The 20,429-nt window shown below is 31.6% G+C and overlaps 1 protein-coding gene across 1 annotated transcript; it reads left to right on the plus strand.

Moving 5' to 3' along the window:
• Nucleotides 1-15,785: 15,785 nt before the first annotated feature.
• On the plus strand, nt 15,786-17,588 carry LOC149169907 (asparagine--tRNA ligase, cytoplasmic 3-like). Its single transcript, XM_089425379.1, has 5 exons — nt 15,786-15,798; nt 15,899-15,918; nt 16,092-16,238; nt 16,810-17,260; nt 17,482-17,588. The coding sequence occupies exons 1-5, from the start codon at nt 15,786-15,788 to the stop codon at nt 17,586-17,588; spliced, it is 738 nt and encodes a 245-aa protein (XP_089281505.1).
• Nucleotides 17,589-20,429: the final 2,841 nt, after the last annotated feature.

Raw genomic sequence — 20,429 nt, forward strand, 5'->3', positions numbered from 1 at the left:
TATTCAATGTGTCATTAATAAGCACTCATTAATTGAACAATGATAATGCAAAGTTGAAACAGACTGCATTATGATAACTAGTCACACTGTTGGTTATTCCTTTACACAAATAGTTATTCCATATCTATAGTTATTTCACATTATCATATTGCTTTTATGTAATGATCAGTTATGTATGTCATAAACCATTAGTGAAATGTTGTATGTTCGTAAAATTCGATTAAAAAAAAAAAAAACTAACGAGGTCTACCGAAGGATGTTACATCGTTAATGTTTATTAACATTTTGATTTATATGACTATGTTTATTTTTCAAATCAAATATAAACAAACTAGTGATATGGTCATACATTTACTTATTTTAATATTTACTAATATGTAAATTCTATTATAATTTGGTTTTGGATATATTATCTTTACTTTAATTAGTTTGTACTATTTGTTTACAATTTTATAAAATTTAGATATTAAATTAATTATTTAAAAATAATATATAAATATATATATATACTAGAAACGTCAATGGGTTATCACAAGGAGTATCTTACTAGTTTATTCATTCATTATCAATTTATAACTCCATGGACTATTTCTATTTTGGAATTAGGCTTTCAAGAATTTTAATTTAATTATCAATAATTATTAAGTGGATGGTAGAGATTTAATCTACATAAAATATTTTGGAATATTCTTCATAGTATTCACAAATAAAATGTTGATCTCGAACTTCATTGTAGTTATGGCGTTTCTGCACTTTTAAATTAATTGATTAAAAAACATGTCATATTAACGAGTGCCATAAAAAATGAGTTATGATTTTTTTTGACAGGTAGTATTGATAAATCATGGTATTGTAGCAAAGCCTAGAATCTACATAATAAAGTGGGGTAAATATTCATGGATATATATATATATATATATATATATATATATATATATATATATATATATATATATATATATATATATCTATCTATCTATCTATCTATCTATCTATATATATATATATATATAGAGAGAGAGAGAGAGAGAGAGAGAGAGAGAGAGAGAATTATTTTGAATAATAATAATAATAATAATAATAACTTAACATAAATTTATAATTTAGTTAATTTATGGTTTTTTTTTTGTTTTTTAAATGTAAAATGTATCACTAAGGATTTTAATGCTTATTATGGATTCATGTCTATCAATATTTATTAACTATTTAATTTGTATAGCTAAATTAATTAATTAATATAAAAAATTAATTATTGAGTCGAGAGGCTCATTCTGCATCATAGAATGAGGGGGATGTGTACATTTGTCTTCATCCATCCCTTGAAAATAAAATTTAAAAAATTAAAAAAAAAATAATAGATATATCTATATAGATATATATATATATATATATATATATATATATATATATATATATATATATATATATATATATATATATATTCTAAATAGAAAAATAATGTCGTCTATAATAATAATAAAAAAAGAATAGAAGTAAAAAAAATGTATGATTAAGATGTTTAAATCTTATACTTTTCAAAAATATTTCAAAAACGATTTAAATAAACTATTTGAAGATTTATGTTACCTATATTGACTTCATATATATCTATACATAGAAAAAAATTGTTAAAATAAAGCATTTTAATGTTGTATATAAAAAATGATTCAATATAGTTTATCAATAATATATTATAATAAGAATTAATATTGGCATATACTTAAAATATATTTTAATGTGATGTAAATTATATTAGTCTAAATTAAGCATATATTATATATCATTTTTAAAAAATTATGTATATATCATGAAAAATTATTTTTTTATGCATAAAACGTTTATTTGGTCCTTTATATACTATATTTAGCATTCAAAAATACAATTTAAATAATGAAAAATAACCTATTATATTTTTCACTCTAAAAAGGTTTGCAGCTGAAGAAATTTGATCCATCTCGACTCATGTTAGATCCGTACTTAAGATCGACCTATGTTGACTTTTATCTTATTTCAATAAAATAATAATTAAAAAAAATGTCAAAAAGGAAGGAAAAAAAACTCTTCATCATTAACAATGAATATCTTGATAATTAATTACTATCAATGACATTGATGTCATTATAGTATACAAACACCACTTGGATTCAATACATGGTTGTTTACAAGTTTTTCAAATTTGCCATGGATATGACTTTACATCCTAGTAGGCTCGAGATTTCACATATGCGTTTAACATATTCCCTCTCTCTCTCTCTCTCTCTCTCTCTCTCTCTCTCTCTCTCTCTCTCTCTCTCTCTCTCTCTCTCTCTCAACAAAAAAGGTGGAAGAATCAACTTGCAAGAATTTCTCCCTTGATGGCCTATAAATCATTATCAAGCCACCCATTGGTAATCTTTCTCAAGTAGGCTTGTTTATATAGAGGTTTGTAGTATACGCGGAATCGGTGCCCGTTAGCCATGACAAGATTTATTTCTTCATTTGTAGTGTGGAGCTTGATGGCTCCATTTTCATAGAAAATATCAATCACATAAGGGTCGATCCAGCTGATGCATAACTTCCCATTGAAGGTTTTAAACCTAGAATCAAATAGTAGAACCTAATCTCGAGCTTTGAGTTTCTTCTTCTTGATAAGTTTGTCATGCAATTGTGCCCTCTAGCTTTGTATGATATTTGTTTGGTGCAAGCTATGTTGACTTTGTTTATCCAATTCACTAATCTAAAGGAGACTATACTTTTGAGCTTATGATAGCTCCATTCCAAGTTAAATAGTTGTTATCAATGTATATATAATTATCTCTATTAGTAGCAACACTTTCTTACCATAAACTAACTCATATGATCTATAGCCAATAGTAATCCTCCATGTCATTTAGTAGGCCCATAAATATTCAAGGGGTCTATCAACCCAATCCTTGAGGTGCAATTGCACAGTCTTAGTAATGATGGACCCAACAATTTTATTTGTCCCTTCCAACTATCCATTACCCTACAAATGGTATGGTGTAGCTACCTTGTGCTTGATCTTGTATTTCTCCATTAATTTTTTTATTAGCCTTGATGTGAAATAAGTCCCCCCATCTATAAATATCTCCCATGGTATCTAAAATCTGGTGAAGGTCATTTTTTGAAGGAATCCAACTACTACTTTCTAAGTAACAACTAGGTGTGCCTTGGTTTCCATCCATGTTGTGACATAGTCTGTACATAACAATATATATGATTTTCATTGGGAAGGAGGATTAGTTGGCCCAACAAAATAAATGACACATTTGTCGAATGGTTCCAATACTAGTTGTGGTTGTAATGACATCTCATATGATTGCGCTAGTCTTCCCATTCACTAGTAGTTGTCACACATTTTTACATATTCCTTGGCATCTCTAGAGATAGTGGACCAACAGTACCCTTAATGGAGTACCTTGTACCATGTTCTTTTTTCAGCAAAGTGGAATTTGCATGGAATATCATGGAAAGATATTAATATCTCATAGATCTCATCCTCTCTTACACACCTTTGAATTATCATATTAAAGCCTATATAGAACAGGAATACCTCAATCTAGGAGAACCTTTTTAATTTCCTAGTATTCTTTTGTGTTTCCTTCAAAGATAGGTGAGGTGGAAGTCTACCTAGAGATAAGGAATTAAAGATATATGCAAACCATAGAGAGTTATTTGAAACCACAAAAAGGTATTCATTAGGAAAATAATTCTATACATTTGGCTCATTTTCATTATATATGAATCTAAGATAAAATTAGCTATGGAATTATCTTTTCCTGGCTTATCTAGAATGGTAATATAATATTCTTGCAATAATAGTAACCATCTAGTAACTTTGCCATTGGTAATTGGTCTATTCATTAAATACTTAACAAGAACATGATCAATGTGTAATATAATTTAATAGCCTATAATGCAATGTCAAAAAATTTCAGTTGCATGAATTACCATGAGAAACTATTTTTTGTTACCATATAATTTATTTTTGTGGCTAAGAGGATTTTTCTGATGTAGTAGATCATATATGTGTCACTTCCTTCAAGTTTTCCTTCAACTCTGATGAAGGTATATAAGTCATCTTTAGAAATATGAAATGGTAAATATCAATTAGGTCCTCTTAAGATGGGAGCCTTAGACACTCCATAATTTGATTCTTCAAAAGTATGATCACACTTCTTCGTCTATTCATACTCATAATTTTTTTACTAGTGAAGAAAGTAATGGATGAGTGATCTGTGAAAAAAGATCAATAAATCTACAATAGTATGCAACATGAGCAATAAAACTCCATACCTCCTTTTGTGATCATGGAGTGGGTAGGCTTCATATTACCTTGTTTTTTATATGATCCACTTGAATAGCTATTGTTGATATGTGGTGGACTAGAAAACAACATTAGTTAGTATTATTTCAATTTTATATTTCTAAGGGATAAATTAGATTCGCTACACCTAATTAATGTTTCCTCAAAATTGTGAACTTCTTCTTCAAACTCATCACCGTAAGTTGTGAAGTCATCCATGTAGATTTTCACACAATTTTGGATTAGGTCTAAAATATACCAATAACAACACTCTAAAAGGTTTCTAGGGCATCACATAATCTGAATGGTAAAACATGAGAAGAGAATGTGTCCGATGGGCATGTGAATGTGGTCTTATGTTAGTCTTTGGGAACGATTTACATTTTATTATAACCATTGAATCTGTCTTGGAAGGAAAAGTATTTCTTTCCAACTAAGGTATTGAGGACCTAATCAATGAAGAGAAGTTGGAAATGGTATTTATGGGTTTCTTTATTGAGTTTTTGGTAATCTATAAAAATCCCCCATTTGCCATTTTTCTTGGCAATAATGACAAATGGGGAGACCCATTAACTATAAAATAAAATGGATAAATGAAATTGGTTATGAGTAGCTTTTGTATCTCCTATTTTACTATGTTCCACAATGTTCGGTTCATTCAGTCTTGGGGTTGGTGGATGGGTCTAGATTCTACGTATATATATATCTGTGTGTGTGTGTGTGTGTGTGTGTGTGTGTGTGTGTGTGTGTGTGTGTGTGTGTGTGTGTGTGTGTGTGTGTGTGTCTATGTATGTATGTATGTATGTATATGTATATGTATATATGAGATGAATTCCCTTATTAATGTCTGAGTAACCCCAATCAAATGAATCACTATGCTTTTATAGCACCTTAATCAATCACTCATTTTTTTCTTCCAATCCCTAGTTGATATTCAAGGTCATACTAGGGCTAATTTCTATGGTCTCTATAGAATCTTGATCTGTGTTGATTGAAGATTCTTATTCTATAGGTGAAATGATTATGGGAGAAAGAAAGATTGTGTCTCATGATGAAAAATATGATCAAATATGTGTTTGTTATCAGAGTGATAAGAGGAGGAGGCTATGAAGTCACTAATTTCATCAACCTTCATTTTCTCATGACTAGACAAGTATTGATCTATAGAGAGGAGTTGGTGAAGTTATCCTTTTTCATCAATATCTTCCCCTTTAGCCCAAAGAGATATTTCAAGTACTGGGATTGTTAGGAGGATAAATGATCAACTGTTTTGTATAGGTTCCATGAGAAATGGTTATGTTGCTAGATTGACATCAAATATAAGGGTCAGCACTTGACAACCATGGCCTTCCTAAGATTAGAGGGTTCCCTCTCAAAGATGATTTAGGTTTTAGGACCACGAATACCATGGGGTATTCAAATAAATCTACTCAAATTACTACATATTCCAATATACCTTCGAGCTTTATGGTGGATCTGTCAGCGAGTTGTAGCATGGTGGGGGTTTGTCTAAGGTCAGATAGTCCTAAGGTTTCCATTGTTTTTTGTGTCATGAAATTAATGGAAGCGCCTAGATCAATTAATGTGTTGGTAATAATATATTTTTTAATCTACACATTAACTATTTAGTTTCCAAGGCCAAAATATTTAGCAATATCGACTCCTCCCATCATTAACTCCGAAAAGTTTCCCGCAATGTGGATAATTTAAGGATCTTTCCTCTTCCTTCCGCATTTCCTTAGACAAGTTTCTTTGACCAATTAGAATAGCTGTGAACGTCCTTATATTCTTGAAAGAATGGTATTTTCTCACATACATTTTTGAGTTCTCCCAATAAATCAAATTCAAGATAAACAATTGGCTTCTCGCAGTTTAATCTCTAAAGGTAAGGTGGGTTTTGAGGTGCTTGGTGAAGTAAAGGTTCAACATGAAAAATTTCTGGGGTATATTTTTGTTCTACTAGTTTATTTTGATCCTCTTTATCAAGATCTTCAATATGGGCCTGAGGTTCAGTTCCAGATAGAATCCTTCCATATTGTACTTATACTTCATTACAATCTAAGGGAGAAATAGAATAGGTGGGGTAGGCAGTTGCAGCTTGTGCAAGATTTATTATTTTCCCATTATTGAGGTTAGGGATTGCTTTTCTATGAGGTTGTGGTCTTGGAGGGCTTGGATTAGGTGTTGGAATTTGCATCAATGGGGGAGGAATGAGTTGCACAAGAGGTTACATGACCGGTCACTAAGGTGCCCCATTGGTGGCATTTATCCACCTTGGATACCATAACTAGTTTGAGGGAGGAGGAGACATCAACGGCTATGCTAGAATATTCCATGGCTGAGAAGTATACTTCAAATTGGGGTTAGTCCAATAAGCATGATTATAAAATTGAGATTGATCTTGGATCATACCTGGAGGTCTGGGTTGCCATGTTTTCTTTGGAGAAAAAAATATAACAACTCATGTTCTTCTCTTCATATACAACCTTCAATCTTGGTATAGATGGGCAGATTTTTGTTTCATGGTCGTTCACGGATATAGTGTATATTTCCATTTTATTTGCAAGGGACTCTTTTAGTGGATGCATTCTTATGAATTTTGGGTAGAAGATATCCATGGCTACATTTATTTTCTCCTTCTTCTCCTTAGTTCTATATGCATATGTCTCAGAATATAAATAGCTAACGATATACATCTTAAGGTATTCCAATATATGGCCTAATTTGGTTGTGGTGACTCCATTTATAGTAGATTTGTTAGAACTTGCTAATAATTCTCTCGGTCCCTTTCCTAGTTTATATTCTCCTCAAGAATATCTTCAACATAAATCTTCATTGTAATAATAATTTTGTTTAGATATGTCTCCTCCACTCTTCAAGTTCAGGAGATCCATACACTAATCATGAACTCCTCCTTATAGAAAATTTATGTGTGCCTTTGGGGATAGGTCATCCTTCCTTGTTTTGCACAAATTGTATTGGAACCTTCCCACATAGTTCTCATGACTCTCATATTCTTATTCAGTCATTATGAACACTTCCTCCCTTCCTCTTTTAGATTTGTAGTAATAATAATACTTCATCATGAATTCTTGTTTCAATCTTTCCACTAAGTCAAGTTTATTGTTGCTAAGACCCATGAACCAACGTATTGATGCATCCTTGAGTGTGGTAGGAAATAATTTTAGCTCTTGTGCATCTAATTTATAATCATAACTTTGTCAGAGAACATCAAATTTGAAAAATAAAGTGTTTGTATCTTCCTTAGAATGGCCATAGAAGTTTGGTATTGATAAGTGGTGGATGTTCTTCATTTTTTCATCTAAATATGATTTTGTAGTGGGGAATCCAAAGGATTTAGATTCCCTTTTGACATTCTCATTTTCCATTCCTTTTAAAGATATATATTCTTCTTTTTCCTTCATAATTGTGTCTTCAAAGTTGTATTTCTCTTCAAAAGTGGTGGGTTCACCCTATATAAGGCCTTTGTTTCTAAACAAAGTTTCAAGAAATTGTTTTTTTCTCTCCAACGAGCCCTCCCCAATAGGATGAAAAGAGTATCTCTCAAATTAGAAATTTGAGCAGAGGATTTAGTATTTTTATTGGTATGAGAGCTTATTGTTGATGCTAAATGGTGTGGTTGTCCTTTTATCTCTTTTGATTTTCCCACAGTGTTAGTTATAGGGGTGAGTTTTGCTAGTGCTAACAAATCTACCTAATACATCTCTAGCTTTGGGCATAAAAGAAAAATTAAAAATTCATCATATCTTAGTTACAATAAAACATTAAACAATGGAAAAACAAACAAGTAGTGTAGGAAAATCAAAATTGCAAATCCTAATACAAAAATTACTCTTTGTGATAGTTCCCCTACAACGGCACCAAAAATAACAAGTTTTTCAATTAATTCCTAATTACTTAGCAAGCGACTAGTTGTTCATTTAAATTGTCAATATGAGGTATTTTATGACTTGTGAATTGTCATGCACAATCTATGCAAAGGTAATGTTGTATATGTCAAGTGGTTGTAGTATTTAAATATTGTCATAGTGTAAGATTAAAGATGCTTTCACAGGTCATTGATCTAAGGAACAAACCACACATGTGAAAAATAAAGCACTCGTGATAGGAAAGTAAATTGTAGGAAATGTAAATCACACTTTGCTAAAGTAAAAACACTTGCAAGAATTAAACGCACTTGTAGAGATTAAACACACCAGTAGCTAGAGTGACCTATGCAAGAATAAAAGTGTTCTTAGTATACTACAACAACATTTGATGGCGTGTGCCTATAATGCAATCATTAAATGACTATATTGAGAATGTGAATCAAACATAAATTTAACAGACCTCAACACCCATTCTATTGTAATTTTGAAAGCAAAGTAATTGGTATGCTACGGGTGATTTGCAACAACAACTAAGAACCTTGTTCACATGATTGGATACAAGATTGATTAGTAAGTATTCTTTTCATAAACATGATATTTGAATCGATATGAAAGCAATGAAAATGTATTACAAGTGGACTAAGAATAGTGTCAATGTAAATTAATTAAATAGCAGCAAAAAGGAAAACAACAAAAACACAATTTACTAATAAATTGCTAACCATTAATGCTATCAGTTGTACCAGGTTAAGGAGGGTGTCCTAACTCCTTAGACAAGTTACTAAAAATAAGGATGTAGGAGAGTTAAAGAAATAAAGACACCATCACCAAACATATGTGGTGATATTGATATATTATTAGAAACTATTACAATAATAGAGTTTTCTTGCAGTAATAATTCTTCTCCTCTATTCACAAGTAGCACCAATTATTATACATTGAAGATACATCCTAATTTTAGGAGAGAGATCATTGAGCATTCATGATAATCATGTTATTCAACCATCAATTCATCATTGTGGAAATTAGCAAACGATTGTTGATGCAAAGTAACTATGAAGTGACTAATTTCCATAAATGTAATTGATGTTTACCCATTTGAGTCACTATATACAATTTATCAACTAGAATCGTGAGTGGTGGCCAAGTTTCATGGTTGCGGCCTAATTATAGGGTGGCAACACATGTCAAAATGGTTGGTTGAACAATTGTATTGTTAAATAAGAATTACCGCACCAATGGGAATGACTATTAGCATTGGGGATACAGCGAGTTGTCGTAATGGTAGATTACGAGCTCCTACAATAATGAACCATTAAGTTGTCACAACAGTGACTAATGATTTTCCACAACAACGAATGAAGGAAATGTGTTGGATAAATAAAACAAAGAATTGTAGCAACCAGTACTTACTATAACTATGTCCTCCCAAATTCTGTTAGTACAAGAAGGTAAACAACCAAAAATGCATGACAATATACATAAAAAAAATCAGGACTATAGAATTGTCATACCTGAGCAAAAGTATAACGATATAGGTGGAAATCAGATAAAATGGAATGGAAATGGGAGAAAGGATATGAAAAACGCTATTAGACGAGTGCCAAAAAGATACTAATTTGGGCACGCATTAGCAGTCTTGGGTGACTATGTGAACAATGTTTGACCATGTGGACCATATACCATGGTGACCTTGATTGGCCATGTTCAACCATTCTATCAATGGTTATTCTTGTTGAGCATGTTTAAGCTTGGATTGATAATGGTTATCCAAGGTTGACTATGGTTGACTATAAATGATCATTGTTGATCATGGTAGACTAAGGCTACCCATGCATGAGTACGGTTAACCATAGTTGACTATGGAAAACTAAGGTTAATTGTGGTTGAACATGCCTAACAATGTTTAACCATTTTTTGCAATGATTGAGTTTGATTGAGCATGTTTGATTATGGTTTACCATGCCTGATAATGATTAATAATGTTTGACCATGGTTGATCTTGGTCAAACATGGTTGAATTTAGTTAAAATGTAGTTTGCTATGGGTGTACATGGTTGATTAGGATTGTTTGTGCTTACCTATAGATGATTATGGTTAGCCATGGTTAACCATGATGTCCATGTTGATTTTGATAGAATATGTTTGACCATGTTGTCCATGATTGATCAAAGTTAACCTTGTTGACCACAGAGAGCATTATTGAACATTGTTTGACCTTAATTAAGCATGGTTTCACAAGTTGACTATAATTAACTTTTCTTTATCATGGATAACCATGATTAACCGTGTTTGACTATGGTCAACCAAGTGGGAGTCATGGTTGACTTAATTAAACATTCATTATAATGATTTTGTACGCAGCATTACAATGTTCAATTGTGATGGAATTTGTGGATCATCACATTGTGATATCATTTTTTGTCTGTCACATGGTGATAACATTTGTTATTCATCACTTTGGGATGTTGTTTGTTGTTTGTCACATTTTGATGACATATTTTCTTTGTCACATTATGATGATGTTTATTGGTCATCATAATGCAACATATTTTGTTTTCATCATATTATGATGTCATTTATTGTTTAAGACATTATGACATCATTTATTATTCATCACGCCACAACATCAATGTTTTGGTCCAAGTGTATCATCATTTGTTTGTCGATATTGACTATCGCTAACTAGGTTTTAACATGGTTGATTATGGCTAATCATGGATGATAATGAGAAAAATGTTTGACCGTGTTTGACCATGGTTGAGATTGGTCGAACATGGTTGACTTTGGTTAACATATGGTTGATCATGGTTTTTCTTGGTTGATCATGGTTGTTCACATTTACATATAGATAATTGTTGTTAACCATGGTTGACCATGATGTCCATGTTGACTTTGGTTGAGCATGTTGTCCATTTTTTACTGTGGTTAACCATATTGACCACAAAGAGCATTATTGAATATAGTTTGACCATTTTTTCCCTTAGCTGACCATGGTTTGAACATTTTTTCCCTTAGTTGACCATGATTTCCCAATTTTTCTATGGTCGATTATTCTTTACCTTAGATGACCATGGTTGACAATGTTTGACCATGGTTAACCAAGGGTCAATCATGGTTGACAATGATTTTCTTCGTTGCATTGTGATGTCCAATTGTGATGATATTTCTGAACAATCGCATTAGGACATCATTTTTTTCATCAGATGGTGACAACAATGTTTTTCATCATTTTGAGACATAGTTTGTTGTTCATCACATTATGATCACATATGTCTTTTGTCACATTGCAACATTTTTGTTGGTCATTTCATTGTGACATTATTTTTTTTTTATGACATTGTGAATTCATTTTACTATTTGCCACAATATGACATTATAATGTCACATCATTTGTTATTGACCACACTATAAAGTCGATTATGTCTGTCACATTGTGATGTCATCTTTGTTTGTCACTATTTATCTATAGATTATTCTTTATGGCCAAGGTGGACCATGATAATGGCCATGTTGACTATGAAACCTATTACATATGTCCCTATGTCTTTCAAGACTAAGTGACAATGAGAATTCTCTGATGAGGGATTATGTTCATGACATGGTGACATTGATGGAGGATTATGTTCATGACATTGTGACATTGATGAAGGGTTATGTTAGATTCAACATATTGTGACATTTATCTTGGTAAAATAAAAAATAAAACATAACATTTATTAATCGTTATTTGACAATGCCATGTTCATCAAGAGTTTTGTTAGTTTAAATATGATTTATTATGATTGAATATGATTGACAATGGTTAATTATGGCTAAATATATTTTATTTATGGTTGAGGATGGATTAATATAGTCAAAATAATAAATTCAACACTATAATCCTCATTATTTGTGTCACACTATGACATTCATGAAAGATTGGGAAATATCTCAACATCAAATGAAAAAAGTATTATGGCAGTCTTCAAAAACATAGAGACATAGTTACATTAAAGAGTAAAAGGCCATGATATTTTTTTGCAAATTCATAATTTAACCAGTCATAATTTAACAAGATAAGTTTTAATATTATGTTTTGTGTGTATGTATATTATAAAAGTAACAAGAAGATATACTTTTCCCATTGAAAAGGAGAAACAAAGGTTCTATTTCGCGTGTACATTTCCATATTATGCGAAATTGAAAAGATCAATAAAAATATATCTAGTGTTTTTTTCTTTCTTTTTGTTGGTTGATAATGTTATAAATAATAATATTTGAATTAATAGTAAAAATAGAAAAATAATTATATTAAAAATAATAATATTAGAATGTTTATAATGTTACAAACAATATTTCAATTTTCTTCTCTTCTTTTGTCCATATTGTTATAAATAACAATATATAAATAAATAGTTAAAAAGGAATAATAATAATAATAATATTAAAACATGAAATTATAAATATATGAATGTTTATATTATTATAAAATGTATGTATTAAGTAAATAATATAATTTTCTTTTTTCTTTTTTTTCTTTTTTCAGCTGGTTGATGGACACCCGCGGTCACTGGGTGGCCACTACGTCCACAGAAATATCTGAGCTTGATCAAGGGTATCAAGCCCGGAGGCCAATAGCTAAGCCTAACCCTAAGGGCTTCAAGGAAAATTGACCTTGTGACCTCCCGAATAGCGAGGCACTTATTTGACTAGTGGAGCTAACCCTTAGGGCTTATTAAGTAAATAATACTAGTTTAATATTAAAAGGAATATATTGATAACTTAATATATTTATAAATATATACAATAATGTATTAATATATTTATATTTTTTTTCTATGTGGTTCATGGTCATTGGAGATTCGTTCGTGACTGCTAGGTCCATGGACAAGAAATATTTGTACCAGGAATATCTACTTGAAATGATCACTTTTTGCCAGCTCAACCAAAGAGCCTAACCCTAAAATATTGAGAGAATTGAACTCATAACCTTTGAAATAGAAAAAATTCCTTAACTAACTCATAATCTCTAAAATAACAAAAATACTTAACAACATAAACACAACCAATTAAACTAACTCTCAAAAATTAATATATTTATATTAATATTACAATATATTTATAATAAACATAAATATAAAATATATGTATCACATATTTATATTTTGATACTTAATATAAGCAAATAATTACAATAACAATAATAAACATTTTACCCATTACCAAAAAAAATAATTTTGTTATAATAATCCATAATTATTCTTAAAAATAAACGCTTTGATTTCTCATGCCTATTTGCATAGTTACTTCTATTTCTCTCCGGTGTTGTGATAAACCAAATCTTTGGTTGAATGTTTTGGTTGTGTTAGTTTTCCATCTAAAGAGAATTTATTTATTTTTAGTTTTTAATTTAAATATGGTTTTTCTTCGAATTAGACGAGGCTTATTTTCAACGAAATGTTGTGTTTGTGTTTTAATTTCATTTTTAGTTAGGAAAAACCAAACAGAACATGCCCCATAAGAGAAATAGATAGACGTAATTGTGTTTAGCTGTTTTTGCTATTTACATAAATGAGAAGTAGGATAAATTCGATTTACTGCATTCTAAACATCAGCGTATTAACGTCAACGTATTAGACACATGGCTTTATTGAAATCTTCAATTTTATACCTACATTAGGTTAAAGGGGAGGAAAAAATCAAGCTTCATACAATTTGATTCAACATAGAATGAATATTAATTTTGATTTGAGTTTGATATATATTTTATATCATTAATTTTTTTGGTCGTAAGAGTAGAGATTTAGAAATTAATCGGCTTGTTGACTATTATTATTTTAGCATTCAATAACATAATTTAAAATATTTAATTTAAATTGGACTATAATTTATAAATTTTATTATAGTTTTTATACAATATAATGTTAGGTAAATAACTTCTTCACATATTTTATGTTATAATTTGTGGATATAGTTGCAATATTCATGCATGATTTTTATATTTTTGTTGAATGAATTTTTATTTTATTTTTTTAATGTTAATTTCTCCATGAAAATCACGTAGAAGTAAAATCTTTGAAAATAGATTGAAAATTTCTCTTAATCACGCAAATATGATATTTTCCATCAATCATTTCCCAACATAATTTTAACAAGTCTTTGCATAAAAAATGGATAAGATTAAGATGCAAATAAATATAATTACTAGGAGTTACTTCCAACCACTATTGATGTTTTCCTCAAAATGTAGGAGTAAAATTATGAATGTGTATACTTGCTAATAGTTATTACCCACCAATATTTAACCAAGTTTTTGTGCCTAAAGAAGCAATTTATTGATTCCTGCCAAAGCAAGAGTACAAAAATCATTTTTCTTATTAACCACTATTAATTCATTATTGATCAATGTAGGTTATAGTTAGGTTATAGTTTGTATGCAATTTTTTCCCAAACATCATTCCTAACTTACATGGCAAGGACTAAATTACCTTGCAACACTTATTTCGCTTTTAAAGTATAATTAGCTATCGTCTTTCAATTTTATTATAATTAGTTTTAGTATTTATAATAAATTATATTTTTTCATTAAATAATCATGCAACATTATTATGCCACACAATTCTGGGATGAGTTTAAATAACTCTAGCAACTTTTAAAAAAAAACTCTACAGCTAGGATTCTGTTGACTCACCTAACTACAGACACACAGCATTGTGATCTTTTATAAACTTTCCTCTTGAAAACAAAGAATAAAAATCTAAAAAATAAAATTCTAACTAAAACATGGTTGATGGGTCCTTGCTCCATTGCTGAAATAAAGTAGTAAGTTTTCAATTCGACCATATTTTGATGTGCAAAGGATGATACAAGTAGATTTGCATCACATATGTACGATATGCATTGCCCCTATGGGAAGCTATAAGTTGTTAGATATCCTTTCAAATTCAAATATTGTGTGACTGAAAGGGAACAAATATTACATTCAATTCTTCAATGTTTCATATTTGATTCATATCAAAGGAAAATCATAGGTTTAGAATGTAAGACATAAGTTCGCCATGCGGTATGTATAGGCCACAGGGTATATATAATCTCGCTGAACCTAGTATCCTTTCAATATAGTCGTTATGCGGAAAATCATATGTTTAGAATGTTAGACATAAGTTGTAAAAAGGAAAACGGTGATAAGTTCATTGCTTATTTAAATTTATTAGTCGGTCTATCCATTATTAGTCCCTATGTCCGGCATAGGAGGGTCTATAGTGTTTGATATGGGTGTTCACCGACAATTAAACACTTCTTTGACTAAACATTTCGTTTGCGTACAAATACCAAAGTTTTCCTTGGCAATTTTTAAGCAAAGTTTTCAAATCGACCTCGAAACTTCATGTTTCCGAAAGCAACTTTAAATGTACAAAACGTTTTTATCCAAAGTTCGGATTTCATTTCTTCTTTGTCTATTTTGTGATATCCAAAATAACTTTCCCTTCCTGTATGCTACCACCACCATTTTCTTGGATGCCACCTGTTCTTGTTGCCCTGAATTCTGGCACAACTATTTGATACCACATGTTCTCGGTGAGTTGAGGTAAATTGTGGTCATTTCTATGGATTTAATCGGTGAGTTGAGGTAAACTGCGGTCGTTTCTATTCTCTTCAGAGCCCGTAAATGTTTTCTTTTCGTTGTCATCTGTGAATTATAAATAATAACTTACAACAGATCCGGATCAGTACGCTATCGTAAGATGCGGTAAGTTCTATTCGCTTCAGAGCACTGCAGAAAAGAGAAGAAAAGACATCTGTGAGAATCGCTGCAAAAAAGCCATGATTGACTATGAGAATCACTTCAAGTTCACAATAAATATGCACATGAATGACCAAGAATTTACAATTTGATACGGATTGTGGTGCAGGTTGTAGTTGACGCTTCGGTTGCCACTATCGGCCCGCTGACACCTACTGGAACGAGTATTCTAGTGGAAGGGGTCCTGAGAAAAGCAGCAGAAGGAACAAAGTATAAGGTGGAACTAAAAGTTGAGAAGGCTTTGCAAGTTGGAACGGTGGATCCTGCCAAGTATCCAATTTCAAGGACGTGGCTACCACTGGAATTCCTCAGAAACTATGTTCACCTCCACCCTAGAACAAATAGTGTAGGGTTTTGATTTATTGTGAACAAATTAATAAGATTAAGGAGTTATCTTTATCTCACTTTTCAAAAAATTTAGAAATTAGATGGATAAGAGTGAGCTCAATTTACTCTGTAATCTGTTAGTTCGATTCATAAAAATTCCCTACTTTCCTTATTTTCAGAATCATCAATCTAGTTAAATTTAATATAATTAAGGACAGACCGATATTCCGGAAATTCTGATAATGTCCTTTTTCAAAAACATTATTGTTTATTCAAAGATATTACCATTCATTTTGGAATATTTCAGAAATCCAATAGGAATGAATAAACTTGTTTCATTTCATTCATACTCATTATATTTTCGAAATATTCCAAAACCTGAAATCAATTTAAAATTTGACAATGTGCATGAAGTATCTTGAACTATGACATATATATATATATATATATATATATATAGATATATATGCAGTGACTGTTTGTTGTAATTTAATTTGCAGTTTTCCTCTATTGCCCGAATTCGCAATGCTCTTGCATATGCAACGCATACTTTCATTCAAAACCACGGGTTTCTGTATGTTCACATACCTATCATCATGACCAGTAATTTCCTAGGTACAGGCGAGGCTTTTCAAGTCACAACACTGTTTAGTGAAGCAGACAGGGCAGAATGGGAGCTCAGGGCTCTTAGACAACCTACTGACGCGGATCTGCTAGAGACCAGGAATGCAGTAACACAGAAAACTAAAAAGGTATTGGATCTCAAGAAAACTAACAAGGAGTCTAAAGCTACCATAGATGCAGCCATTGAAGACCTTGAGAAGACCAAGGACTTGCTGTCCAAGTTGGAAGAAAAATTCAGATCGAAGCCAGTCAAGGCTCCGGAAAAGGATGGGAGGATTGATTACTCCCGAGATTTCTTTTCTCGTCAGGCCTATTTGACAGTATCAGGTCAGTTTCATGTGGAGAGCTATGCCTGTGCCCTCATTAGCATTTACACATTTGAACTTTTTTCTTTTTTTCTATTGACAAACTTTCACTGAAATCTATAAGGCTAATTGCCATGGTACACCTGGACAGCTTTGACAGCTAGCGAATTCACATGATTCATGCAGCCTACGACATCCCTTTTTACAGAAAAAAATTCTTACCAGATGAAGCTCCCTGAACAGGGAAAGCATACCGCAGTCCCAAAAACGCATTACAGCCCATGAGAGGGCAAAGCTGGGTGGCTTGCCTCACAGCGGGCTGCATTGTGATGATCTACACTTTCCGTTAAAGAGGATCGATCAATCTTCACCGAAAGCACCTCCTCTGCCCTAACTCTGACCCTAACCTGAACACACACAAATATTTGTAAGCATGCCAATTCTGCCTGGAAAGGAAAAAATAAATGCCTAAATCGACGAAATGCACCCAATATAATAAATGCAAATGTCTCTGAACGAATACCAAGCCTATCAACAACGATGAGATGAAGGTCGATTGAAGCCTTAGCCATGCCTTCGCGAATGGGCACTCACCAACATTATTTATAACAGTTTAAAAAGGTTCATTGGAAAAAGATTGGGTGATTAACTCACCAACATTATTTATTATATAACATTTTTAGATTATCACCAAATTCTAAGCCTGTAACATAGCGAAGCACACTGTATATCAAACACATGATAATACTAAGCACGAGCTTTTAAGTCTTGACCCGAGCATGTAGCATGTTGAATATGGTTAAACATGTTTATTAATTGGTGAATGAATCCTCAAATACAAGGTATTGACTAGGATATAATACGATGCATGTGACATAAATAAGATTATAAAACATCGTTCCACTTCACGAGGGTTAGAAGCTCTGTGGGGTGATATATACGTTGTGATATGATATGATATTTGACATGGCATAAAATTACTTTTTTTAAGCGATACAATGCATATGGGAGTTGTTTGTACATTCATTTAGTGGTTGGAAGTTGATTGAGTTAACGAGATTGGACGTTCTCTAAATGTGGAGTAGAGCCTTCAGTCCACTTACTGCATGAAGGGAATAAGCAGCTTTCATTTTATTTTCATAGCAAGAATTAGATGGAGAGCTGGGAGCACCTTCGAAAACCCTCGTTAATCTCAAAGAAAGCTTGGCCCAACACAACCACTACTTGCAACCAGATTCATCCACCATTTAAGTGCTCAGACTAAGGTATTAGTACGCTTTGTTTCTGCTCCAATTTTGAGAAATTGTGGCCTTTCTCAGCGAGTAATCCTAAAAATATACGTGTGTTTACTATATTTATTTGGGATTAAACATGTTCCACATATTTTTTCCTGTATCATATTCCCTGTGTTGGTTAATGCTATCTTTGCATGCAAAAGACAGTGGATTCTTCTTTTTAACTTACCACTGGCAAATGTATATAATTAGTGAGGGTTTGAAGAATTCCCTTTTCTTTTCATAACAGTACAAAATAATGTCTCCCATTTGCTAGCAGGTATCTCTTAGGCCATTTCCTAGTTCTATTTTTGATACACAAGTCGGCTGGTTGACGGTGTTTTACATTATGACAAAACATACATTTAAATGTTTGAATCTGGCTTCTACGATTCTTGTTTTAAATGATGCCATGCCCATATTCGCAGTGTAATACAATAATATCCACTGTGGCTCTATTATGTTCATTTTAAAAGTAAAAAAGGAAAGCTAAAAAATGGCCCTAAATATATAGTGGTTATCGCCTTCATCATACTTCCTCCCTCATTACAAGGTGAAGTCACTGCACATTTTCAATTTTCTTTTTCAAGCCACCTTTCGTTACTACGACCCTCGATGGTGCTTTGTACCCCTCCCCCAGGGTCAGCAACCTTTGAAATGATTTACATTGTATTAATTTGAAATCCAATCCTCATTTACTCTAGGACGTCCATACATTTTTGAGGTATATGCAGAGGGCTTCTCACTAGTTTGGTTAAAATACTCAACAACATTTAAAAAGTATGAGAAGGGAATTTATTGTGCATTTCGTGTTTTTTTTTATAGTGAACATCTTACATTGTTATGCTTCTATTCAATTTGAAATTTGATAACTTGGTATTTTCGGAAGTCTTGTAATTATTATAGGAATTTTGAGGTTTAAATTAGGTTGTCTAAGGAAAATAATAAAACAAGAGTTGAAATAATAAAATAAAAGTTATGAATTTTTAAAGAAAAGAAAAGGAAGCTATTTTTGTTAATTATATTTTTGGCTTATCTCCTTGTAGCTTTACTCAAATGTCAAGTGTAGAAACATGTTGGATACAGAATTAAATTTCACATCCAACTAGTACCCACTCCACATACTTCTTAGTAAAAAATAAAATAAAAATAAAAATTGAAATTACATGAAAAGATCTTGTTCACGTGTTTTTTCATGTATTTCCATTCTTTTTCAATTTGGGTCTACTTAGAAGTATGTGGAGTGGGTACTCATTGGATGTAAAATTTAACTATACATCCAACGGACGTGTGCAATTGACACTTGAGTAAACCTACAAGGAGATAAGTCGAAAATCCAATTAAAAAATAGTTTTTTTTCACTCCAAAATATTCTCCCCTTGGGATGACATCATCATCTTGAATCATATTGATTCTTTTAAATTTAATTTTGTTAGTACATTTTTGGTTTTGAGGCCTATTTTTTATCTCAAAATTCCCCTAGTGATAAGACTCTTAAAAAAATTGGATGTGAAACACCACACCTTTAAAGTAAGGGTGTTGGCTCCAAGTTTACGTACCCCATATTCCCTTGACTTTATTCCCTTGACTTTAGGTTCAAATTTTATTTCCTTATAGCACTACCTTGTTGATTTCACTACAAAGCGTAGACTTAGGCAAGAGCGTGGCTCAAATTTGTGCATGAATATATAGTCAACAAACTTGCTAACATATGATTTATATCCTCTTTCCCACTTTTCGCTAATTTGATTGCATACTTGATTATCATGTGTGGTATATTATGAATGTGATTTCTTTTATTCACACAAGCTATAATGCCAAAAATACTATACAACAAAGACGTCATAGCCATATCGAATAAATGTCATCTTTTCAAAGTCACGAATAAAGTAAGTGAAGAGAAAAAAATGTTCACTC

This window comes from Pinus tabuliformis, chromosome 4_2, assembly GCF_031772625.1.
Source record: "Pinus tabuliformis cultivar Carrire ecotype Pingquan chromosome 4_2, CPIR1, whole genome shotgun sequence".
NCBI classification, from domain to species: Eukaryota; Viridiplantae; Streptophyta; class Pinopsida; order Pinales; family Pinaceae; genus Pinus; species Pinus tabuliformis.

Excerpts from the sequence above, each read along its gene's own strand:
- LOC149169907 (XM_089425379.1), top strand. Across the intron at positions 15,919-16,091 it reads ATCCGGATCAGTACGCTATC|GTTGTAGTTGACGCTTCGGT; the intron begins GTAAGATGCGGT and ends ATTGTGGTGCAG. Across the intron at positions 17,261-17,481 it reads GGCCTATTTGACAGTATCAG|GGAAAGCATACCGCAGTCCC; the intron begins GTCAGTTTCATG and ends CTCCCTGAACAG.